Source organism: Sinohyriopsis cumingii, chromosome 9 (assembly GCF_028554795.1).
Source record: "Sinohyriopsis cumingii isolate HCF-2022 chromosome 9, ASM2855479v2, whole genome shotgun sequence".
NCBI classification, from domain to species: Eukaryota; Metazoa; Mollusca; class Bivalvia; order Unionida; family Unionidae; genus Sinohyriopsis; species Sinohyriopsis cumingii.
In genome coordinates this window covers 98,842,068-98,869,531 of record NC_142969.1, presented here as the reverse complement: position 1 = coordinate 98,869,531, position 27,464 = coordinate 98,842,068, and the positions used below count along the sequence as shown (strand labels likewise).

The 27,464-nt window shown below is 35.5% G+C and overlaps 1 protein-coding gene across 1 annotated transcript; it reads left to right on the top strand.

The window, feature by feature from the left end:
* The first annotated feature begins 1,387 nt into the window (after positions 1 to 1,387).
* On the top strand, positions 1,388 to 27,464 carry LOC149792315 (uncharacterized). The gene is made up of 6 exons (XM_089970891.1): positions 1,388 to 1,615; positions 15,142 to 15,537; positions 16,352 to 16,708; positions 18,579 to 18,641; positions 24,220 to 24,319; positions 24,924 to 27,464. Exons 1-6 carry the CDS (start codon positions 1,564 to 1,566, stop codon positions 26,107 to 26,109), a joined length of 2,154 nt encoding a protein of 717 aa, XP_089827017.1. The 5' UTR covers positions 1,388 to 1,563; the 3' UTR covers positions 26,110 to 27,464.

Genomic DNA, 27,464 nt, shown 5'->3' with positions numbered 1-27,464 from the left:
TTGGATAAAGACATTCATTGAAATTTATACTGAATTCAAACCTGGAATACTATTTGCGATTCAAAAACAGACTGTTGACTCATCAGCACTTCACAGACCATAACATATAGGTCATCGCCTTCAATTCTGGATCTCTTCGGAACTTGAACTGAGCTTTCTCAGGACTTTTTATTACTAGGACTTGTATCTTTAATTCTTGGATTATTTTTGGATTTAATTCTCAATGCCATGTGTTCTTATCCATCCGTCGGGGCATGACGTAAAGCCTGACATGATTCTGCGTTCTTAGTATATGCTCAAGTGCTGTATAATGTACAGAAATGAATGAAATGTCTGTTCCGCTCTCAAAGAAGACTAAGGAAAACTATATTGTGCAAGCTGTACACCAAAGTAAAGAAAGACGGACGAAGTACAATCCGACTATGAGGGTGTGGGGGTGGATGGGTGAGGTGAGGCATACTGTCTCTCTGACAACATTATGCGTATATGTGTATGCATAAGATACTATGCATGGCTCTCACTGTATCAGGTGGAGGAAACACCCGGATTAATACTAGGAAAACCCACCAACCCAAGGAAAGCTACTGGAAAGCTTTCTCACATACCAATCTTGCCTCAGCCCGAGAGCTGAATTCACGCGGACAGAGGTGAAAAGTCAGTGATCTGTGAAGGGTAGCGCCTGAGATTACACGACCACACGATCCCTCCCCGGGACCTAGCAAGTGTTTTATTCCTACATTCTGTTTTCATAAGGGGCGTTAGTCGCATACTCTCTCTCTCTGTAAATTAACAGAAATATAAATTGTTAATGTTAGCATATTCCTTCGATTTTAAAAGTTGCTTATCTCACAGCCGTCTTCAGCAACGCTTTAATTTTATAATTACTTATGCATTCAATAGCCTGTGAATCATCATCATCATCATCATGATCATCATCATCATCTTTTCTTACCATTTTACATTATATTAGTATTCATGTACAATGACAATCTGAAAACTGTTACAAGGTAAGAAAAGAAAAGAAGTATAATAATAGTATATACAAAAAATGAATTATGTAGGCACATTATATACGATAGATATAGAGACTAATTATTGAAATATGCAGTTGTGTATGAATATCCAATAGCTATCATTATGACCACGTTTACATACACATCCATGTAACGCGATACGAAATAATGTGTCCTACATTATGGTTATGATGGGTACATTAAACCCTGATTTCTCATTTATTGTGAACATGCTAAGTATAAAAATAGCTCCATATTCAAACATACACAATAGTCCTTTCAAAAGAGAACACGATGTCACTGATTAGTCACAATCAAGGAATGTAAGGTAAAATTGAATTTCCACTTCCTTATGCAAAGCTGAACTTGTAAATTGTAAGCAAATTCAAATTTTCATTTGTTGGTTAAACAAAACTTTAGTACAGTTCCAGGTAAGGATCTGAGTCAACAAGGATATTGCTGTATGAGACAGAGAGCGTTTAAATGTTCTCGATTCTAGCTATTGATCTATCTCATTCAAAGGCATTGACTTTTACAAGATAGTAGCGGAATGTTCAGTGTAAAATCATCTGTGATCATGATGTGGAAAGTGTTTCTACTTGGTAAGTGGCAACTTTTAACATACATTTGCTTTGTGGGTTAAGTAGAAATCAAGTTGGTTTTTGTGGTTGGGGTAAGGTTATGGTGCTTTCACGATCGAATCGCACATGTGTCAGTTCAGACTGATCACGTTGATTTGTTTGGCAGCATTTTGTCAGTCAACCCTGATTCCATATGTATGATTCACTGATTGATTGACTTTCTTTGGCTCCTGTTAAAAAGAGATTACATTCAGTTATTTTCAATAACATAGTAGTCATAGGGACATTAAAGTGACATGAATAAATATACTAGACATATTGCATATAAACATATATACAAAAGTACAAAAGTCCCATGTTTGTCATCAGACCTCCGCATTGAGACTATGCTCCCTGTTTTACTTTCATTATGATATCTAGTATTTCAACTATTTAGGACGTTATTAATATTTGTTACAGCTTGAAATACTATTAAATTTATATCCACGATGTAACATAATAACAAAATTAACAGTACGCACGATGTTCCGCGAATGAGTAAAGTAGCATTCAAAATTAAAAAGACAAATTGTTCAACATTTGGTAACGTACATATGCGTGCGATGAACATAAAACTTGTACGATAAGAAGTGAAATCACTTTCCTTTAAACTAGAAACATAAGCAATGACTATTCGATGCATAGAAGACTTATGACCATCAAGTACTATTGTGATGTTTGTGCATCTATCATCCTTGGTCAAGGCAATTTACCCGACATGTCTTGGCAAAAATATGATCTTCATGTGTTGATTTGTCTCTAAGCCTAAAACCAAATCTAACCGATTTTCTTGCTATATAGGGTCAACCAATAGTGATACATAAATTTAACATTCAATTTAATATTGCCAGACATATAGAAGATCTCAAATAGGTAATGGGTAATGATTTAATATTAAATTTATAAAACTCATTGAATAAATTCAGCTTTTTCTCACAAAAGCTGGAAATTCATTAGCTTATTTCATAAATTCAATATTAAATTATTACCAGTCTGAAATTCTTTATCACATAAATTGTATTCAGTGTAAAACGAAAGAGGAAAAAGAACGTCTTTTTCAGCATTGCAGTCTGGTTTAGTCTATGTACTATTCAATAACGAAAAGTCTGATATCAAATAACATTCGAAAGTGTAATTTTAATAAATAGCAATAAAGTGGAAATGTCTTTCTAATCTATATATATATATATATATATATATATATATATATATATATATATATATATATATATATATATATATATATATATAAGACACAAAAGACAGTACACACTGAATTTTAATCGTTATCACATTGAAAGGTCTACTTGATTGTAAGTATACGTTGATGTAGTGGAGATTTGTAAACTAAAAGGGTTTGTGATAGAGATTTGGCGTGATAAGTTTACGATTTCTTAAGATCTTCTTTACGATACACCAGGAGATAAATTTGAAATATAAACTTGAATCGTTGAACTGGATAAAACCCTTTTTATAAAAAGTCGTGTATTTAAACACATTTTCTTTTCTCTTTTATGTTTCTTTTCTAATTTACATTAGAAAGTGGAGACATGAAGTTTTTCTCAAAATATATTTCTTGCGTTTCTTTCTATCTTTACTTCAGAACTAAAATGCAATTAGTTGCGTGACGCCGATCTTCTATCTTGAATTTGATACCTAGTTACAATAAATCATGGTAGTGCAATGAAACATGACAATGTGAATAAAAGATCTTCCAACTTGTTCTTGATTTGATCTTTCAATCAGATTGTGATACAGGAAGAGAAATATTTATTGAAAGGGTAAAATGACCTTTATGTGACGATTCCTGTTTACCTTGCATGCTGTTTCATTCGACCCAAATTACCCAGACGTCACGATTGACTGAATAATTGCGTCTTCTCTCTAACGTTTCTAAACTGATTCAACATTGATACAGTCTGGATGTTTCTAAGACAAAAATCTAACTTTTATTCTTATTATTTTTATATAGAGTGGTAGGCATAGAGTCGATACGTATTATAGTAGGGTTACATTTGTTCATCGAACAAGTACTCTATTTCAAGAAAAGTGGCATTTTGGCAATTTACCGCATTAACTAGATATTTAAAAATAATTATATTATTCAGATATACAGTAATATTATGGCAGTATTATACTGCATAAGTATAATATAGATATTTAATCGAGCAAAGGCAGATATAATATGGCAGACACATAACACAGTGTATGACAAAGGCAGATAGAGTATGACATATAATACAGTGTATGACAAAACAGATAGAGTATGACAGACATAAAACAGTGTATGACAAAGGCATATTCAATGTGACAAGGCAATATACAATTATTTTATATAATAATACTATTATTGAGACACACATAATATGAAAATAATATATTTCATACGTTTAATATATGTATAATAACAGTTATGCATATATAATAATGATATCAGTACTATACGAAAGGCAGATACAAAGATCACAAAGATGCAGATCCATACAGCTTACTCCGCATATGTATTGCATTAATTGTATACATTTAATATAATCAAATGCATTTTAAAAATTGCCGTTATGGACGAAAAACTTCTCAGGTTTGTACAAGACCTCAAACGGTCTCGAATGAGTAAGTTCTTACAACGATGTGTCGATACGGGCAAACGAAAGGATTGGGACCCGATGATGGCGCAGTTATGACTGATATTGCCAAAAAGAAATAGTAAATTAATTTTTATAATTTTTTTCGAAGTATTACTAAGTTTTCTACTTTGGAAAAAATTTCATATACCAATTACATAGCGATATGTGTTACGTATCATTCGTGATTGACAACATTTATTTCACTGAAACAAAGAAAGTGTATTTTTATTATAAATATAGTGTAAACAATGCATACTGACGTCAAGGTATGTAGATGCATGTTTTTCGATATACATTTCTTGAAATTTTGAAAGAAATTCTATTTGCAAAATTATACAAGTAAGTCACATATTCTCTACTGTAACTAATAGTCAACAACTCATTTTATATCACGTTCACCGTTCACACGGGGTGCATAGATTCGCTTGCTTCGTGTCTGTTGGACCTGTATAGTGTCCTTTGATTTGGTTTCTTGGCTTGCTTTGGGTTGTTTTGGACAGTGTATTTTCCATCCAAAGATGTTAGTCCTGAAACACTTGTAATGCTTGCACTTAAGAATTTGTTGAAGAGATCCCGTTTTTCTCCTTCAGTATTTGAGAACCATGATCGTTTTGTAATTTTAAAATTCGAAAATCGCGTGTTCAAAATAAAGTTAACCGTCTCATATAATGCCTTTCTGAGTTTAACTATCTGCTCTTTAACGGTTTCGAATATCTTTTCAACCAGTTAGTCTATTTTTCTGGCCTTCCAGTTCAGTTTCACATTTCATGTCTTGTTCATGCCTTTGGGGTTCTTGTTTGTCCAAAATTATTCTTCGTCTCTGGAAATAATGTATTTTCCAATTTATTCTATGCACGCCTAACGTACTACTGTAGGAAATCACTATGACCTAGTTCTTCAAGTTTGATTTTACGTTTGATATTTCGCACCTCAAAAAGTCGCAGACTCGTTTGCCGTTGCAACACCGCTTGCTCCGAAAATAATGTCAACTATTTCCATTCTATCAATGGTACTGGTTGGGATCTTGTCGTTCATTTGTCGAAGTACAGGTGTTTTTCTTGTGTATAGTCTTGTAGGTGTTTTGAACACAGTTTTCTTTAGCAGCCTGGAAATGCCATGTTTATGGCATTGAGCATTGCCTTTTCGTCGTGAATTCCCAGCCAAGCTTAGCACCCCTCTCAAATGTGAAAAACACATCTGAAATAATTTTGTTGGCGACCATCACAATGAAGCACGATTCGCACAAGAAGTATTTGAGCGTCTCCAGTTCCATTGCGTAGTATCTTGTTAGATTTGTATACTGTGATTGTAACAACACATGTCACAGAGGATGAGGAAGTAGCTCCAGAATGAATAATTTCAGTTATATATGGATGTTTTTCGCTTAACATTCGTATAACATTCAAAAGTTTGTAAGCAACGTTCTTCAAACCTACGCCACTTCTTTTTCCGCCTTCACTCGAGCCTTTGCATATTAAATCTGGCTTTGTTACACTGAATCTGCCTTTCTCATAGCTAACAGTGTTGCTATCTGTGTTATATGACTGAGTCATACTCTGTCTGCTGTTGTTCTATTAAATATTTATATTATACTTACATAATAAAAGCTCATATTAGTGTGCTTATGTCAATAATATAACTATTTGGCTTAATAACTCGTTATTTAACGTCTATTTTTAAATGTCGGCACACATATCGTTGTCATAATGCGAAATAAAGGACACAACAAAATGTGCGTAGTGTAACATTATATTATTATACATAGAAATTTATACAAATTAAGCAAAAGTGAACAGACTTTGTCGGACACGGATGTGTTTAGTAGCACTGGGACGGTTACGCTGACCGGATTTTTTTCTTGGTGAACTCAGTGTGTCAGTTGCGACAAATCTCGTTTATCTGCGATGTCATGATCGTAGTTTACCACTACGAGATTTACGCTGACGGCCCAAGACGGGCGTTTGTTGGATATACGTAAAGAAGAGCTGACGGTCAGTTTACATAAAGGAAATAAACACGAGTGAACGACAACTGAAAGACTTTGCTAAAAAAGGACGAAAAACATAATGGTATCCGCTAGTCGATATAAAATGTCTCTTTTGGAGAGATACAGATTTATTTGATTTAACAGATTCAACAATCTTTCGCAGATATCATGCTCGTGAATCTGCAATGTTTCGTGATTCAGATTCATCATTCGTGACAGATCAGATATGACTCGTTCGAGTGCAGTTGCAAGTGGAATAAATATCGATATATCATCGTCGGTGTCATCGTTGAGGATAGCCAACGATGCTGTCATCGCGGACTGAAGTTGCTCAACGAAATTTTTATTCGACCGGCAACGTATTTCTATCTGATCGTGGCGTTCATCATGTGCCACAAATTCATCGATTATGGCATCGATATCGAGGGCAGGATAAAGAGTAACGTGAGACTATAAATGTTGCATCCCAGAAACAATCATGTCACTGTTGTCCTGGTTCACGGTTTTTACCTTGTTGAATTGGAATCCTTTAAATAATTAGCTGGCTGATCAAGGATATCATAATTGGGCGGGCTAATGTGTAAGAGGTTTGCTCAGCGTTTATTTGACCAAGAATTTGGAGGAGTACATGCGCAATATATTTATAGGCGTGATTGAAATTCTCCATTGTTATTGGTGAAATATAGTTTTAATACAAAGTAACCTACTTACCACAATATCGTTCTAAAACCCGCAGAAAGATGGTTCAATAATATTTGAAGATTCCAGCAGGGGAACAAGTTAATTTATTGATTATAAGATAATGTTTTAAAAATAAAAACTAAATATATAACATTAAACAAACTCTTGTAGTTTCTTTATGCATATAAATATTGGTTAGTTTAATTGGATTTCAACATTAAAGATGTTATATTTTACTGGTTATATTCAATACGAAGACTGAAAATAAAATGTGACCTTATTACGAAAGAGGTAATCAAAAAGTGACAAATTTTTATCCCTTTAATAATCTTTTTAATTAAATGAAAATCAATGAGCCTTACTCTGCATGCTTTTACTTTGAATTTAAATTCTTTTAGCATACTCCATTTATTGTTTCCATGATTATTAGATGTTTCGATTCACGTAATGTTGTTAGTAAGGTATAGAAACACGGCCAAATATGGCTGCCCGAATCACGTAATAACTCCAGGAAAGCACCTTCAAATTTTATACAACAACATTACAGGATATTTCAACCTGTGACACGTTCTAATTAGGGACCTGGAGTTCAAACGTTTTGATTACACTGGTCATTACTAACCCATGTGACTTTTTTATTTTGGCTCCTGAATTTCACACCTGCAATTTACCTTTTGACGTTTTACCACATCTAAAGAACTTAATATATGTATAAAACAAATATTGCATTAAAATTCATATGTAGCAACTATGCTGTGTAAAATGATACGCCAAGTTAAGTCATATAATATTATTATATTATCCTATGCAGTGACGGTCAAATCGGTCATTTAATATAATCTAATAATAATAATCATATTACTTACAATTTATTAAGCTTATAAACAAATTTTAATCGTGTCCTCTATACATTTAAATAAAGCTATTTATGCGAGTAAGGAAACGTCGTTTATAATAATAATAATAATAATAATAATTATAATAATACAGTTATTTGTTAAACATTAAATATATAGACGTCGATTGTGCCCTATCAACGTTTGATTGTAAAAGCTTGCATTAAATTGCGTTAGATCGTAGTGGATATATATATATATATATATATATATATATATATATATATATATATATATATATATATATATATATATATCTGTGTGTGTACTGGTCAAATGTAGCACTTGAACGCTCGATTGCTGAAGATGGTAGTAGAATGCAGTATTTTCATAGCCGATTCTGGTGGTTAACAGTCAAAACATAAATATTTAAATATTAAGTACTATTGCGATGTTTGTGCATATATCATCCTTGGGCAAGGCAATTTACCCGACATGTCATGGCAAAAATATGATCTTCATGTGTTGATGTGTCTCTAAGCCTCAAACCAAATCTAACCGATTTGCTTGCTATATAGGGTCAACCAATAGTGATAAATAAATTTAGCATTCAATTGTAATATTGCCAGACATATAGAAGATCTCAAATAGGTAATGGGTTATGATTTAATATTAAATTTATAAAACTCGTTGAATAATTTCCAGCTTTTTCTCACAAAAGCTGGATATTCATTAGCTCGTTTGATAAATTCAGTAATAACTTATTACCATTCTGAAATACTTTATCACATAAATTGTATTCAGTGTAAAAAGAAAGAGGAAATAAAACGTCTTTTTCAGCATTTCAGTCTGGTTTAGTCTATGTACTACTCGATTGTTGAGCGTGAACAATAGTCCCAGTAGTAACGAAAAGTCTGATATCAAATAACATTCGAAAGTGTAATTTTAATAAATGACAATAAAGAGGAAATGTATTTCTAATCAATAGAATGTTTGTCACAAACAAGGTAGTTTTTCAAAATTGGACCTCCGTTGAAATTCATGTGTTGTTCCTCAGCACACGTGGTTAGGTCAGCTATAAGGAGTAGTTGAAGAGCCATATACGTGAATTTATGTTGCTGTTTAGAACGTTTCCACTGAAACGTTTCCAGCATGGACATTCACAACAGATGCAGTATTTGACTGGGCATGTGAAATAGCATTCATTTTGCTAGATATTTCTCTGTAGGGAGTATTACTGTATGTAGAAACTATATTAGATACAGAAGTGTTACGGAGAATTGAGGAGAGTTGCCAATGCATATTTGCAATCACCTGATTGTAGTTATACCTGATTGGGAATTTTTGAAACCGGATATTTACAAGATTTGATTTGGAAGAATACTGTGATTGGACAATTTTCTTTCATTTGAGAGACTGTCATTTGTCGACATCCTTCACAAACGAAACACGAGTTTATTTACTGATATAGGTTGACATTTAAAGAACGCTTGTTAGGGGCTGAATTGAGAGTAACATGTTGACCCCCTCCCATCCTCTACGCATTGACAGATATTCATAATTTAATTTGCACCGAGCCACTGTGTGGTAAATTGGCCATATTCCGACAGACATGTTTTTTTCTCTCTCACTAATGTTCCTCGGGTACTCGATTGAGAAGATGGCCACCATGATGCTGTCAGTCATACTAAAATATAAAAATTTCCAGAAGGCGGTGTCAAGAAATTTCCCACGGTCGCAACTAACCTGTAATTAGAATACTGCGCAAGAATTTAATGAGCTTATCTGGACCAATTAGATTCACTCAAAGTGATATGTTAACATGTTGATATATCAAAAATAGTAATCTACACACACTGTATGTAAATATTCCCAGTTTCCTCTGACCCCTGTCGCCCCAGTTTTTATATTTGGACATTGATGTTGGGGTATAGGGTCAGAATCAATTTGCTATCGAAAATTTGGAATTCGTCGACACCATTTGGTGTCGTCATGGGGTAGTCGCTTACTAGTCGGCCCAGCAAACTTAAACGACCTTTTATCGAGATATACCTGGATGAAATCGATAGGAATATGATTTTTTTCTCAAAAATCGTGAGCATAGCATTCGTCGTCTTTAATTCGCTGACAGACAAGACAAAATTTACATGAATATGAAGAAACCAAAAAGTAAAACTGAAACGAAAAACATTAAAAGTTGCTCTTCTGCACACACACACACACACACAGAGATATATAGATATAGATATATATATAGATATATAGATATAGATATATAGATATAGATATATATATAGATATATAGATATAGATATATATATAGATATATAGATATAGATATATAGATATATAATGACATACAGTGAGAGAGAGAGAGGATTTGGTAGAAGTTACCCGGTGAGAGAATTGTGCTCTGATTTAGGAATTAAAACTGAATATAATTATTATTGGGAAAAGTATTAATGTCAAATATCAGCGCTTCTTACAAATAATTCTACACATTCTAACAGAAGCGTCTTGGTTTCAAGGTTTCCCCTTGTGTTAGATTAAGGCAAACCTTAACCTTTGATATCGAATATCAAGCCAGGCGCAAATGGTGTTTATATGTAAACGTCATTTAGACAATACACGATCTATCCATTTGAGAGAAGAAAAAAAAAATAGATTGTATGTTGGATGATATTCTTAGTAATTCCCTTGCAGTCCACATGATTATGGGGTTGAATGTTATGTGATTATGTTTTGACTTTATTAAGTATAATTCTGCTTTTCTGTCTGTTTTGACTTTATTGCGTTTCGGGTTGAGTGCCTATAGACATAATATGTTTTAACTCCTGGTGGTATAATCTGTTTAACAAGTAGCTTAACAATAACTGAGATAATTTATTTTAAGTCTATTGCTGGATATTTCGCGAAATAGTTTCATTTGATATCTAAACTTTGATGAGGTTTTATAATTTATGTCTGTCCGTATGTTAGTGTGTCCTTGCATCTTACCACCATTTAATTATTCTGCTTCTGAACGATGTTTTGCGACACCAAAGTTTCGCATCCTTGTTTGTGTTACTTGAAAGAAAGTGAGATTATAGATACTTGTTTACTGGGGTTATTAAAGTAACAATTCATTGCAATCTGAAGTGCGTCGGCACCATTTGTATGAGAGTGCTTTTTGTGTATCGTATGTGGTTTAGACAAATATGCGTAGATCACTACGAAAGTTATAGAATCCAAATATTTGCGATAAAGGGAGTGGGATCAGTTTTTATAAGGTTATTTATGCAAAGCAGCGGATATTTACGATGACTTACATCCTATCTTCAAATATGTGGAAGATAATATGCCCCTTTATAAAATTAGATTATAAAAATCCACATTAAAAATTGCCTAAAAGTGGACACGGCGAACTTAAACGCTATGTTGTTCTAAGCTGTACCTATCACATATGATTTTACATCTTCGCTTTTGCAGATAATAGTGTGATTGTGATTGGTCATGTCCGTTCATTTGTATTTCTGTGCGTAGCACCCTACATCAGTCAGTCGGTTCCCAATGGAATTTTGATGTGTATCCACTAGCCGTCATTACATTCGCTTTTAGTCCCTAAGACGGTCGTTAATTTGTTTCCTCTGATTTTATTCTGGAGATTTGCTAATCGTGACAAACGTTGCTTGCATTCAGTAGAAACCAGCATTAAAAATGTTAGGTGAAAGTACATCTCTTTTGAGTTTATTCTGAATGAATTTACATAGAGTGACAAAAATAAACCAGGTCTCATTTTTTCGGTTCTTGAAAGATCACTTGCACTAAAAGTTCTAGTTCGCTGAAATGCAACTAATTTAGCACTCCTGGTAAAAGACTAGAAGATCGTATGCGATGGTCTGTTGTCAGTCGTCCGTCAGTTCTTTAGCACAAGTACTGATACTAAAATACTAGGATGATTACCATGAAACTATGTCCACGGATTCGTAATTTGGTCTAAAAGCGGTATAGGGACACCCGAAAGATGTCATTCAAGAACTTTGGCATTAGCTATGACACGTGGGAGCAGACTGCCCAGGGCATGGTCGTGTGGCTCTCCATCACTAAAGATGCTTTAGCTTGCGAGACCAACAGGACAGCAGCAACAGAACAACGGAGGCAGGCCAGGAAATCCCGAGGCAGCAACCCCACGCTCAGCGTTGCTACCATCCCATGTCCACAGAACATTCAGGGCGCACATCGGCATCATCGGCCATCTACGCAACTACAGACCATTTGTTTCCGCTAAAATGCAAGATGACTAAAGTGGTCCTGATCGATTTTATGGACGTTCTATATAACATGGTCTAGCTGATCCTACATTGGCCATCAAAGATGACCGCTATAAAAGCCATCTTGAAAATATTGTTATCTTTACTCCTCCTGAATGGGTGGTCGCATCAAAATGGATTTTTCATTTTATAAAAAAAAACAGCTTTATATGATGTCTAGTTGGTTCAGCAGGAAACTTATGCCGATCTGACATCCAATGTAGCCACCACGGCAGTCACCTTGAAAATCTTTATCGCTACTATTCTTTGATATAGTTTTCACCAGAAGACTTCTTATGTCTAGTAAGTACTAAAGGACAATGCTGATGATCTGTGGCCCAGTATGGACAACTTAAAACTCATTTTATCTCAACCTTTCCTGAAGATGTTCAGATGATCTTAAAGCAACAGCCACCAATCAGTGGCCATCTGGAAAACCTTATTATCGCTACACTTCCTGAAAGGATGCTCGTATCAACATGAGTGTTTCAGGAAATGCTTTCTTATGATACTTAACTGGCCCTAAATGAAAATGGTGCCGATCTGACGCCCAATATGGTCACCACAGCAGCAATTTTTAATTTTTTTTTTATTCCTACTACTCCTGAATGGAAAGTTATCTTGGCATGGGATTTTACCAAACGACGTCGTACGATGTCTAGGTGGTCCTCAATGAGAAGGGTGCTTATCTGGAGTCTAAAATATGTTTGCCATTTTAGCCAGTTTGTAAATCGAGTTATCGCTATTTCTTCTGAATTAACGGTCACATCATCATGGGCTTTTCACGAAACGATTCTTTACAATCTTTTGTTGATCTTAAATTAAAATTGTGCTGATTTGGTGTCCAATATGGACCATCTTAAAAATCTTGTTTTAGCTACTCCTTCTAAGGGAAAGTCATTTTGACATGGGATTTTCATTAGAAGAGTTTTACTGGTATCTTGTGGGTCCTAAAAGAAAATGACAAAACGCTCAATATGGCTACATGGTGACTACCTTGAAAATATTGTTATCTGTACTCCCTAATGGATAGCTATGTCCACAAGGAGTGTTCACCAGGTTACTTCGTTTGATACATAGTGGATGTGGCGAAAATCTTGCTGTCACTACTCCACCTGAATGGATCATCATTATGATATGGGGTACTAAACGACTGTTAATATTTAATTTGTTCTAAATGAAACATTACGCCAATCTGAAATCCAGTGTGTCCACAACAGCAGCTAATTTGAAAATCTTGTTAGTGCTGAAGAATATCAGAGATGGTTTCAAGACTCAGCAGTACAATTCAGAAATGGTCATGGTTAGCATTCCTGGAAATTTATTTCGCCTAATAGATCGTCAATTCCATTAAGGGACTTTTGTAAATGTATCAGTGGATCGACATGGGCGTTTGCAATGGTCTTGACATCTACTAATGGAACTAAAATAGTCTGAGACAAAGTTTATGTTTTTATCATTTATTGTTGTTCGTATATGTTCAGAGTTCTTTATAATGCCATCCTCCTCGTAACACTATTTGTGTCAGTGAACAAATGTTGGCGTTACAACGAGTATACAGTAGTTATATTACAGATTATATAACAAATAACACTATTTCCAAATGATCGGGAATTTCGGCAGATCAATTCTGTCATGGAAAAATTATAAATAAATATGACAAAGCATGATATATCAAGTCTTTTGTGATTTATATATCAATTTTTGAAAGCGGACTGTACTATAAAACATTTTAATTTGGCCAGAATGTTGTATATTATAACATGCCCGCAGGTTTTCTCTACACTCTTTTCTGCAACGTCACGCCTAGTTGTTACCCTCCGTTCTTCTTTCTGTCATTAGCTTTATCGTCCTTCTTGTCCGTCACTCACACACACACACACTCTCTCTCTCTCTCTCTCTCTCTCTCTCTCTCTGTAAACTGATGAGTGAAATTAACATGACTCAATCGTAAATTTGCCCACTGCGTGACCAAGAGCAAAACGGTATTAATATTTTATCATTCCAATGAAGTCCATGAAACGAATCATAATGCATCATTTGTAGAAATTTTCAATATTATTACTTTGATTTTAATCTTAAAATAGTATCTCTGTTCTCTGAATAGTTTGACTATTAGCCGGTGTTATAATTTACTGCATGTGCCAATAATTGTGTAAGCTAGGTTAACATGCGGGAACAGTCGGGAGACCAGGGGAAATCCTATGTTAAATGGGTTTGTAGGTTTAACATGGGAATGGTATTATAGAGACATATGTTAATATGAACAAAGGAGTTTATAGGGACAAGGGAAAATGTTGCATTAAAACAGTCATGGGAAATGTGGTTGACAGTTTATAAGGACATGGGAAAATGTAATGTTACAATTTTGATCTAAAATCCAACACATACCATACACTATCCAAACATAGCATATGCAATCCGGCACCCACGTTTTGATTACTATCCAAACCCATACACCCTATTATCCAACGAAAAGGGTAGAAGTGTTTATAAACACATAATGTCACACAAGCATACACATATACTGTGACATACAAGGGTAGGAAGTGTTTACAGACACAGTACTATACCCCTACATAAAAACATAAACTATCATACAGGAGAGACGGAGTAAAGGTTGTTTTACGTTTTAGTTGTCATGAGCATAGACAAATGCAAATACCTGCATACATAACACATGCATAAAACACAATTTTGTTTAGAAAATTAGGATTAGTATCTATCTTTTCTAGAAATAGGTATAGCCCTGAGTAGTTAAGGAAAGCTAGTTTTCTATAAATCGGTATGTCCCTGAGTAGTTAAGCAAAGTTAGTTTTCTAGAAATCGGTATGGCCGTGAATAGTTAAGCAAAGTTAGTTAACAAATTACAATCGATAATCATACAAATTAAAACACATAATATAGATATACATACCATCTTTCGTGGACATAATGATTGCAAACAATGAACACGTTTGTTTTGGGGGATGGGGTGGATTTGGGGGTATTGTAAGTGCAAGTAGCCATCGGTTACGGTCAGAATCGTAGGAAACCAAACATTTCAAAGGCTAAACAATGCATTTCCATACATGACATTTTTCTGTTACAGGTGCACTGTGGTGTATGAATATGTTTAAGGTATGTACAATTTGTGATTCTGTTTGCTTGGGAACGACCGCTCCATGCGGATTCGACAGCATGAACTGTTCTAAGGGATGTCGTATACAAGTGGATAAACGTCAGTATGTAATGCAACAAGGGCTCTGCAATAGTACAAATAATTCGTATCCCGCACGCAACGAGGAAGAAATCGGCTGTTGTGCCAATAACTCTAATGATTGTTTTGAGGATTGTAACAAAGACGACGCAAAATCAGTGCTACATATCTGTCCAGGGTGCACGTCATGTGGACCGATGCAAGCTGTACGGGCATTCCTAACACAACCACATAATCATTCCTGCCAATACTCCAACTATATTATTGTTGACTATCGCTGTGTGAACGGTATGTATGAAATTTTAGCTCGAAGAACCTCAGCAAAGTGTATACACGCGCTATTCGATCAAGGGAAATACGAAAACAAATTGTAGTATTCCTCTCAATGCTTTTGATACATGACCTGACCTGTTCGATTTAAAAAGTATAAACTAGTTATTACTTTTAAAAATAGCTAATATTGTTTTCATTTTTATCTAAAGACATTACATTGAATCAGTAGATGCAGTATATCGTTAGAGAACATATTCAGTGATATAAAAATTATAATGGGTTTAGGAAATTGTTCTTTTCATGATCCTACGTTGTTTTCCTCTGTTTGTATAATTTTATTCTTCCCCAGGCGTTTTCTCGACGTCATTGTAGAACATAACACATCTCAAAGAAATACAAGAGTAAAAGCCCCAGAACGGTCTGAACTTTTAGTTAAAAATAGATCAGGAAAACTATATTAGAGAAAAGATTGCTGATTCAACTCTCTTGTATGTCGCTAGTGTAATATAAGATTTCTTGACTGGTGATCCGTATAGATGGCTTTGCTCACAAGTAAAATGACAGAAGCAGGGAACAAAAGATACACAGCACAACACCTAGAAGAGTAATAAATAGGTGACTTCACTTGATTCAAACGATTGATATGTACCTTACTTAACATCTGATTACACACGTAGCACCTTCTATGCTGGCCATAAAATGCAAAATGTATTTCTTCATCTTTATCTACCAAAGGTATTATTAACGGAAATAAATAAATAAATAAATAAATAAATAAATAAATAAATAAATAAATAAATAAAATGTAATATTTAGAAATATTTTTCAGGTTTATCTCTGTTAAACCTCGGTCGTGATTTAAAGCTAACAGAACTGGAAGTAAACGTCATGTTTAATTCTACCGCCAACGACACCATATTACAAAAACATTCACCCAACTATACATGCACTATAGTGGATACTAGGAACCGTACTGTCAAACTGGAACTTGTGGATATTCGGCTTCAAAAGCCTGGAGACAATCAGTCTTATTCCTCGGCCAGAATATCCATTCCCGATCAGAATTACAGCGCAATTTGTTCAGAAGAAAACAAGCTAAACAACGAGGGCCAAACAAACATTAGTATTGGTATGTTCAAACTGAGCAACGGGGATTGTCGTGAAATGATCTGGATTAAACTTGAAGGTAAGGAGAGAGAGAGAGAGAGAGAGAGAGAGAGAGAGAGAAGGGGGGGGGGAGAGAGAGAGAGATTCACACTATGATGCCATTGTTTAAGGAAGGATAGGGACCAGTGCACACAGTAAAGCTAGGTTTATAAAACTTGCTGTATCAAGCAAGGTGTACCGTCTGTACAGCGCATTTACTTAGACACAAACTCATAAAACCGTGTGCCACCGACCCACGAGAAGCTACTGGCAGGCTTTCTCACATACCCACGTTGACCGAATCCTAGACTCGAACCCACGCAGACAGAGGTGAGATGGCAGTGATCCGTAACGAAGAACGCTTTAGACCACTCGGCATTTTGTAAAGAAACGTTTAAATATATTTAAAGTCATTCACTGCTTGACCAATGAAAAAAGTCAGGCCATGGAGGTCACTGTTTTATTTTCCCCACAATGCAATGAAATTGTTTTGTCAAGAAGACAATATAAGAAAATACAGATTGCATTAATAACTTGCATTACATACAAGGAGCATAAACGAAAGGTTTATACAACGAGATCTAAACTTTCCCTCACTGTGCGACCAGACCCTCAAAGACAACTAGATGGAATTCATTCTAAATTCAAAAACTTCGAGCCTGAATAAATATACACCCTCCTCGCCATTCCCCACCACCACTAACTCGCATGCATAATTAAGCAGTTCCAAAAATATATAGTTGACTGAATAACGGTTTAAAACGGATTTAAAATTTCACATTGAGCTTCATCTTTCAACAGATTCGTTACTTAAATTCCATAAAACAATGCCGCCTCATTGAGGTACAAGCTGTACATTTCACTGACTTATTTGATCAAAGTTTATTTTATTTGTTATTACATTTTCAATCAAGAACCGCTCCAGTTTCCTAGTGGTTAGAGCGTCCGCCTCGGATGCGGGAGGTCGTGGGTTCGATCCCCGGCCGAGTCATACCAAAGACTTAAAAAAATGGTACTAACAGCTGCCTCGCTTGGCGTTCAGCATTAAGAGGTTAGTGTTAGGACTGGTCGGCCCGGTGTCAGGATAATGTGACTGGGTGGGACATCATGCTACATGTCTGCGGTATGATGCCCCAGTGCTAGACATCACTATAAACTGCCACATTGCAGACATCGTAGCGATATGACTGAAAAATTGTTAAAGCTACGTTAAAAATCAAAATCACAATATCACATCACTTCAATCAAAAATATTGAGTAACAAAAGTAATATTTTAAACCACCATTGCAAAGCAAATGCGGGCGTGTATGTGATTTAAGATTTTTAACGTAGCTGCAATAATTTGTTTCTAGTCATATCGCTACAATGTCTGAAGTGTGGCAGTTTATGATGATGTCTAGCAATGGAGCATCATGTCCCACTAGGCCACATTATCCTGACACCAGGCCCACCAGTACTAAAATTAACCTCTTAATGCTCAGCGCCAAGCGAGGAAGCTGTTAGTATCATTTGTATAAGTCTTTGATATGACTCGGGCCTGGGTTTAAATCCGCGACCTCCCGCATCCGCGGCAGATGCTCTAATTACTTTCTGGTTTCTGGTAATATTCCTTACATTGACAAGCTACGGAGTTTATTCTTTTATAGAACGCATCATCTGAATCAACCGTTTATATGTTTCATTAGATCTTGTTGTATTCATCTAATATTTGATAAAACTTTTTATAGATAATAAAGACATTACAGATAGAATTTGCCTAGTAGATGTTTTTATACTATGATAATATTCACAAGTGCTTTGTATTTTATATCTCTGCAAGCCACTGATAAGATTATATTTCACTGCATTTGAAACTGGTATGAAGTAATTCATCATATGCCTCGAATACAAGTTTTCAATGTTTACACAGCATACTCGCCGTATACAGTCAGCGTTACATGTCGAGATCAGAAGTTCCCGGATGATAGTGCAGGTGAGTAGACAACAAGGATGGTTTAGGATTTTGGATGCACTGCCCCTCCCCCTCCCCCTGGAAGAGGGGACGGGGTATAAGGTCACACTTTTATAATGTAGATTCTGTTTTGTAACCTAAACCCAAACTCACTAATTGAGAAAGGATACTCATAATTTCGTTTATTGTTTCATGTCATGTGCAGACGACAACGAAGCATGAGACTGCAAATGCACAGGGGGTGACGGTAAAATGGGGCGGATATTTGTGGTGCATTCCATCTCTTGTTTACACTTGCAGCTGTAAACCCATGCAAATAAACACCTGTTTTAAATCGGAAATGGTCGTACCATGCATGATATACCTGACTACATCGCTGTAAATCATATTATTTCAAAACGGACGACTTTAAGGCTCAGCATAAATCTGCAATTGTTTTAATTTCTTTTGGTATACAAAAAAAACTTTTTGAGACAAATCAACACACACACACACACACACACACACACACACACACGTCTGCCACCAAATGCGTTGTTTCTTAGCAATTTTAGCTTTGCTGATGAATGTCATTGATAGGTCCTCTATCACAGGTTTAAGGAAATTATTAAAGATATGTGAACAATACGCATTTGAGAATGATATCATCTATAATACACAAAAATCAGTATGCATGGTCTTTCAGCCAACTTTTTTCAAATTACCATCTCCTTCCCCTGTACATCTTAACGGCAATGCTCTTACGTAGGTCAATAGTTATACATATTTGGGTCATATTTTGAAGTCCAATCGGTCTGATAATGAAGATAGGATGAGACATTACCAATTTTTGTGTACTCAAACAACATGCTTCTACGTAAATTTAAGAATTGTTCATTGAATATCAAAATTAGAGTATTCAAATCGTATTGCTGCACTTAGAATTGTGCTCCTCTGTGGACAAACTTGAGTGAATCTATGAAAAGAAAACTAGTTATTGGTCATAACAATAGTCTTCGTTTTCTAATAGGTCTTCCTCGGTGGAACAGTGCCTCCAGCATGTTTGTAAATCATAATGTATTCAGTTTTGATGAAGTTATGAGAAAGTATGTTTTCTCAATGATGACAAGAATATCTAATAGTAAGAACTGTATATTGAAATCTCTTTGGAACTATGACATTCATTTAAATTCTCACATTATTAGTAGATGGAACAAATTACTCTTTAAATGTGCCATTTAATTTCCTCCTTAATACTGCATGGCACAATTATTTGTTTTAAATGTATCTGTATACTTGTATCTATGATATATATGTAATTTTCTGTTTACAATGTTTTTACTTTATAATTACATTTTAATTTAGAGGTATGGACTTTGTAGCCTGATAAAAAGAATTCTTATTTTTCATTGTTATATATATATATATATATCAAGATGGCCGCTATCGCTTAACCGGCTTGAAGCAGCTGTTTCGATTTTTGTGCCGTTTTCATGATATTTCTGCTTGTTTTCTGTCTTCGTCTAAGTTATTGTGTTCATCATGTATTGGAAGTATTTTTCTTCATCTCCTTGTTTTGGAAACGAGAACAATTAGACTTTTTCTCAGATGTCTTGCTCCTTTGCTACAACTTCACTTGTTTTTTAACAAACCGCCATCACGTGATACTCGCTAGTCAACCCGTTTATACTATGATAGACCCTCATTAATTGCTTTAAATGACCACTCCTTGGCTGTCCACAATACAATGTGCTCATGACTAAAAGAACTGGGACTACATTAATCATTACCTAAATGTAAACAGAAGCGAGAAAAAGAAATGTTGTTTCAAAGCTGGCCGGCGTAGAACAGGAAGAAGAATTCCAGTTATCTCCCTTCTGCCCTTTCGGGCTCAACAATTTAAAAATTCTACCGTTAATTTAGATAACCTAATTCAAATCCCTATTAATTGGTCAACCTTTGTGTCAACTATCCAAGAGATACCTCTGCGTATTGCATTATTCAAAGCCCAATCAGTTGGACCACCGGAAACGCGCATATAAATAGTTAATTTTTATCAACGACCAGAATATTGACGTCTTTTTCCTGACAGAAACATGGCTAAAAACATCAGGCGATGAGCCCAAGCGTGTGGATCTAATTCCCACTGGTTACTCCATCAAGTCGTTCCCCCGTAACTCTCGCGGAGGTGGAATTGCTGTCATCACAAAGAAATCCATGATCAAACGTCTAAACCACACCACAACATTCAGTTTCAACCACGCATCGTTTGAACTAATCCAAACCACACTCACACTGGAGCAAAGGTCAGTCCTTTTTTCTACCTATACAGCACTCATTCTAGTAGAAAAAACAAGCTGACTGAATCTATCTTTATGGAGCACATTCAGAATCTCCTGGAGTATGGACATTCGATAGGTGGCAACCTGATTATTCTTGGAGATTTTAACTTTCACTTTGACTGTCCCGGAAACCCAAACACATCAAAACTCATAGATTCCATCAATGTTTTCAACCTCAAACAGTCAGTTAATCAACCCACCCATAAACATAGTCACATTTTAGACTGGATTCTTCATAGACCTGATGATAACATTCTACGGTCCTCCCTGGTATCCCATGAACTTGCATCAGATCACCTCTGCATTATATGCCATCTTGACATATCAGTCCCTAACCCTCCACCTTTATGTGCTACTAAGAGAAACCTCTGTATGATAAATAGAACCAAACTAATGCATGACATCCAAGCAAACCTAACAACTTGCTTACCTCCTATAGCAGAACAAGTCGATAACTGCCTGCGTTCATTGCTAGACAAACATGCCCCATCTAGCAAGTGCAGAGTATCAATTCAAAAGTGTTCTCCATGGTATAGCAGTATTAGGGACCAGCTTCGCACTGCTGAAAGAGACCGCTGTAAAGCTGAGAGGCTTTGACTTTGCACCAGACTCACTATTCATAACCAAATCTATGAAGCCGCTAAGAAGAATGTTGCAAATATAGCCCATGCAGCAAAATCAGCCCACTACACTACTTAGATCATAGAAAGTTCCAGCTGCAAGAAGCTCTTCGAGATTACTAACAAGCTAATGTCAAGGAACAAATCTACACCACTTCTGACTACCTTCTCTCCAGTTGACCTTCTAGACATGTTTGCAAATTTCTTCCGTGACAAAGTACAAACCATTAGAGATAAACTTTACACCACAATTTCAATTGACTCGTCGTCACCATACAGCTGGGATACATACTTTCAGCGGCATCCATTAGCAGCATTTGAACATGTCTCTATCTCGTACGTACTATCCTGAAGAAGAGTGCACCAAAGTCATGTGAACTTGATCCAATTACAACATCACTGCTGCTTGAGTGCTTAGATCCAGTATTGTCTTCACTAACTGATGTTATTAATACCTCTCTCTCATCAGGGGAATTCCAGTCATTTTTCAAAACTGCCGTTGTAAAGCCTCTGCTAAAGAAACCAAAACTATAACATAACGATTTAAAGAACTACCGCCCAGTTTCTAATTCCCATTCATATAAAAAATCTTAGAAAAGGTTGTTCTATTCCAGCTTGTATCTCATCTGAATTCAAACAGTCTTTTTAGCAATGTACAATCTGCATATCGCCCTTGCGATAGTACTGAAACTACTCTTCTAAACGTAGTTAATGATATTCTCTCTGCTTTGGATAGCGGAAAGATTAGTACCCACCCTCCTTGATTTATCTGCAGCATTTGACACAATAGACCATGATATATTACTTCACCGTCTCCAGCATGTATTTGGCATCCATGATACAGCTTTATTGTGGTTAAAGTCCTACTTGGTCAACAGGACATAAATTGTGTCGGCATATGGAATACACTCCAGCCCAGTTGATCTATGTTGTGGTGTTCCATATGGATCTGTACTTGGGCCTGTTCTCTTCATTCTATACACTCAGCCGCTCTCAATTGTCATAGATCATCATCCAGTGTCTCACCGATTGTACACTGATGACAACCAAACATACAAATCTAGCCACCCAACTGAAGTTGATGCTACCATCCAAGGTGTAGAGAGGTGCATTTATAATGTGAAATCATGGATGACATGTAACAAGCTACAGATGAATGATGATAGAACTGAGGCCATTATGATCACAATAAAAAGACTTTCTCATTCACATCCTTTACCTCAAACAATAAATATCAGCAGCACCTACATTAAATTCACACAATCAGAATGAAACCTAGGTGTTACTCTGGACAGTACTCTCACATTGTACCAACATGTCATGAACATGTGCAAGGCTGCATATCTTGAGCTGAGACACATCAGCTCAATTTGCAAATATCTTTCAGTTGATGCCACTAAAACACTTGTGTGTTCATTAGTACTTTCAAGACTGGACTATTGTAACACAGTTCTGTCTGGTTCATCTCAATATCTACTCCAGAAACTTCAAAAATTCAAAACACAGCTGCTCGGATCATACTTAGAGTACCACGATCAGAGCACACCTCCCCGCTGCTCTGTACCCTACACTGGCTATCCATTCTATCCAGAATCAAACGCAAAATGTGTTCTGTGCTACGTTTCACTGACGGACTCTAGTCCAACATACCTATCTGACCTCACCCATGTGTACACACCAGTTAGATACTTACGCTTATCTTCTGACAATCATATACTCATTATTCCAGCTATGGAAATAAAGTCATATGGACAGCGTTCTTTTGCATACCAGGGCCCAGCAACCTGGAATGAATTGCCCACTGAACTTAGGCACAAAGACAGTGATCTCATTCAAGAGTTCTCTCAAAACTCGCTTATTTCGACTGCAAGAACAAACTTAAAGACCTAATAATGTTCCTACCGTAAATATTCTCAGCATGATTTTTATGTTTCTAATTTCATGGTGTTTTTGTTTGCAATTATAACATTATATATGTTTTTTATCTTATAGGTGTCGTCTAATGTTGTACAGCGCTTAGAGCTTCTAAAGATTAGGCGCTATACAAAGTCCTCGTTATAATATATATATATATATATATATATATATATATATATATATATATATATATATATATATATATATATATATATATATATATATATATGTAACATAATATTATAGATGTCTCTGATACAAGCCAACATTATTCTCGCATTTGCAAGCGAGACAGCCAATCAGTCCCTGTTCATGTATTTCGCAATTAAGGGATTTCTTATGCTTCGATGGTAAGTGTAAATTTCACTCAATAGATTGAACAACCTCGTTCTTAGGAGTGTACTGTACTTATCTCACAATAAGCTTACATCGTTCATACTAGACACACAGTCATGTCTTATGTTTCTACTACAAGAAAGATATAAAAGAACTTACGGTTCATTACTTCGTCTTGAAATTATCTACCAAATAGGAAGGTGCATTAACTGTGATATTAGTGCGTGAATAAAATGTGCGCCATGTTTGCAGAGGAAAACAAACTTGTGAGAAAGTGACACAAACCACAAAATATTGCAATAATAATGTCGCTTATTTGCGAAAATGTTATTCTTTGAAATGGTGAAATTAATTACTTGCAAAAGTGTAATGACACTTGATTTACAGTACTTTTTCCTTTTTCAGGTACAGCAAACATAAACATTGTTGTCATTATAGGTGTTCTTACTCCAATTCTATTCCTAATAGTTGTTGCCATTGTTGGAGTCATTGTCATTCGGCACAGGTGAGCATGATATTTTGCTTGTAACAAATTACACCCCCCCCCCAGCAAAAACAACAGATTATGAGAATTCCTTTGGAAAGGCTTACGGATTGAACTTTAGTGTACATATTAAAAACGTATTCAAAGTTTCAAGCTGTGGATAACACGCTGCATGGTTCATCTACCTTTCTTGATTATTTTGTTCAGTAATCACTTTAATTTGAAATTGTGTATAGAAATCTGATTTTCTAATCCCAGAAATGTGGAATGTTTCTTCAACACTTTAAAATTGTCATGATAAAATCATACATGAATTGTAATATAATTTTCATGCTTATTATAGTCATCATTGGGATATAACGCAATGTAACTTTTAAATTGTGTATTCGAAACTTTAATGGGTCCAGAGCATTTGTGATAGAAAAGAATGAGTAATCAATTTTGATGATACGTATACACAGACAAAATTTAAAACAAAGTATATAAATGAAAAGTACCCAAGTATTAAAGGAAAGGTTCACGACTAGAGGTACAAATTAAGAGACCATGAACAAGGCGGGTACAGGTTTATTGATATAAATTTGAGATACTCGAGGATCTTAGCCTAACCTATGTTTTGTTTTAGACATCAACACAGTCTCGATAAGAAATCCCTGGTAGAAATTCAGAACAGAGCTACGTATGATGAATCGGCTATGGAAGACCATAACACAGATATAGATATAGATATTTTAAAGACAGCGAATACGGTCTCCACGGCTTCGAGCCAATGTTCACGTTACTCCAGAGAAGAAGATGACTATATGAAACATTCACAAATTCCAGAAGAGAGTGCTTCAAGAGCCGATCGAAGCTCTTCATTGGGTCACAGTGGTTTTGAGCAAAATCGAAAAGATACCAGGGTAACAAACACTAAATCGGACAATTACGTTTCTAATACATCCAGTGTGCAATATGTAAATACAATCGAGGATAAACGTTCAAAGAGAAATAAAGCCATTGAAATAGAAACGTCAATAAATGCTTTAGGATTTGAAAGCAAATATTGCCCTGTGGAATTAAAGCCAGAAAGTGTCTCGAATGATGCAGAAGGAATGAAAACAACTGACAAAGTTCTGAAGGTCATTAGGTCAGCTGATGATTATATTGAGTTCGTACACGGTGAATTATACGATAAACCAAAAGAGCCGAAGTCAGTGGCCAGAAATGTCATAGGAAACAAACAAAAGCAAAGAATACCAAAGACGGAAAAATTATCTTGTGAAAAATCAAGTGAGGACAATTCTGTTGTGTTTGTGTATGATTATGCTGATGCAGAGGGTGAAAATGCGCGCCTTCCAGTTGATGAGCATTTGATGGAGGTCAACATGTACGAGGCATGTGAAGATCACATTACAGGAATTTGTGATGACTGCAAAACGTCAAACGATGTATTCATATATGATTATGCTGACGATGAATCTGCATCCATAAAGTGCTATCACATTGATTCGGTTTCCATGGAAAACAAAAACGTGTCCTTTGACGAAAGCCATGAAAATATAGAGCCACCCAAAGTCACTTCTAGTTGCCACGGTGTGCCACAAACTGATATTTTACAACCAGACTCATCATTATCAGCAACAGCACATTCTTCACAGCAAACCTCATCATTATCATCAAATATACCGACAAGCCCCACGTATGTAAATAGTCCCAGACCAAGGGCAGCAAATAAACCCATCACGGCCTCCAAACCCAATGCAACTGATGGGTATGCCAACAGTCCCAAATTATGGGCCGGCAAAATAAAGCAGGGCCATCTGAACTGATCGTAAATGGGGGTTATTTTAAAAATAAAGGAAATAAGAGACATTCTAATGTGGTAAAAGCTATTTTGTCAACTGGTGTGTGCTTTGCAACGTCTTTGAAAGTCAAGGAAAAACTAATTCATTTGCAGATAATGTAGACTCAGAAACCTGAGGATCACATTTCTTGGATGGATGGAGAAGGGAATGGTAAATGTATGTATATATGTATGTATGTAGGTAGGTATGTACGATATGTACTGAGGGATGTTTATATGAATGTATGGATGTATTTATGTTAAAGCTTTTTCTATGTAGTCGCATTGTCATGTACAGGTGTTAACAAATTTTCGTTATTTGGTATGTAGATTTGGGAGTGTACAATACTAATTTAACAAAAATTAAATAAGCTGGCTTCTTCTGCGGGTCACGCCTACTTTATCATTTGGAAAGGATTATGTTTGATAAAATCCTGATCAGATTTATTAGATTTCTATTAAACTCATATAGATAAAACAGATCCATCTCTCTCCCCAATATATGTATTTAATTCTTATCCAGAATGGCTTTTAATAAAGAAAAACGACTATTAAAACCCAATGTGTTTCCCTTTGTTGAGGAACCTGTATTCGTGGATTATAGACAGCATGGTTAACACGCCCCAGTGAAGCTGAAGGCAGAAAAGAGATAGATATAAAATTCGTCATTTGCACAACGTATGCTTAATAGTCAATCACATTTTATAGAAATAATGTCTAATTGATGTGTATATATACGTTAAATACGGTTGATAAATCTCACACCTAAATTCGTTTTCATTTAAGAAGGTATCCTCATGTTTATGCTTCAAAATCCCTAAGAGTATCAAAATATTTACTTGATTGCCACATAATAACAATTTGTATATTTCTTTACCATAAATAAACACCCAAAAGCCACGCAGATCTTTAATAGCCGTAGGTTGCTATAATGTGTACCTAATAATCAAAACCAAATGTTGAGAACATGAGTGATCAATGTACTTTCGTGTATGCATTGGTAGGGAAAATCTACATTATCCTTTACTTTATTACCAATTCGATAAAAGGTTTCCTTATATTGATCAATCATCACAAAATTATATATTTTTAAAAAATGTTTATGAGAGAGAGAGAGAGAGAGAGAGAGAGAGAGAGAGCAAATTAGCTGTAAAGCACATAGCACGCGAAGCACTGGTCGTTTCTGTATATGATGATTTGTTAAGGATCAAGGTATCGATTTTGATAAATATATTGTGAAGCTGATGAATAGAAAGCACCATTTTCTTCCTTTATATGATAAGGGCCTCCGTAATGAAGGGAAGGAAAATATAAATAAAACACGTGACAGATTGTTACAAA

Coding starts and splice junctions, on each gene's coding strand:
- LOC149792315 (XM_089970891.1), top strand. CDS start 1,564: ATGTTCAGTGTAAAATCATCTGTGATCATGATGTGGAAAGTGTTTCTA. Junction 1,616..15,141: donor GTGGAAAGTGTTTCTACTTG/GTAAGTGGCAAC, acceptor TTTCTGTTACAG/GTGCACTGTGGTGTATGAAT. Junction 18,642..24,219: donor GTTCCCGGATGATAGTGCAG/GTGAGTAGACAA, acceptor TTCCTTTTTCAG/GTACAGCAAACATAAACATT.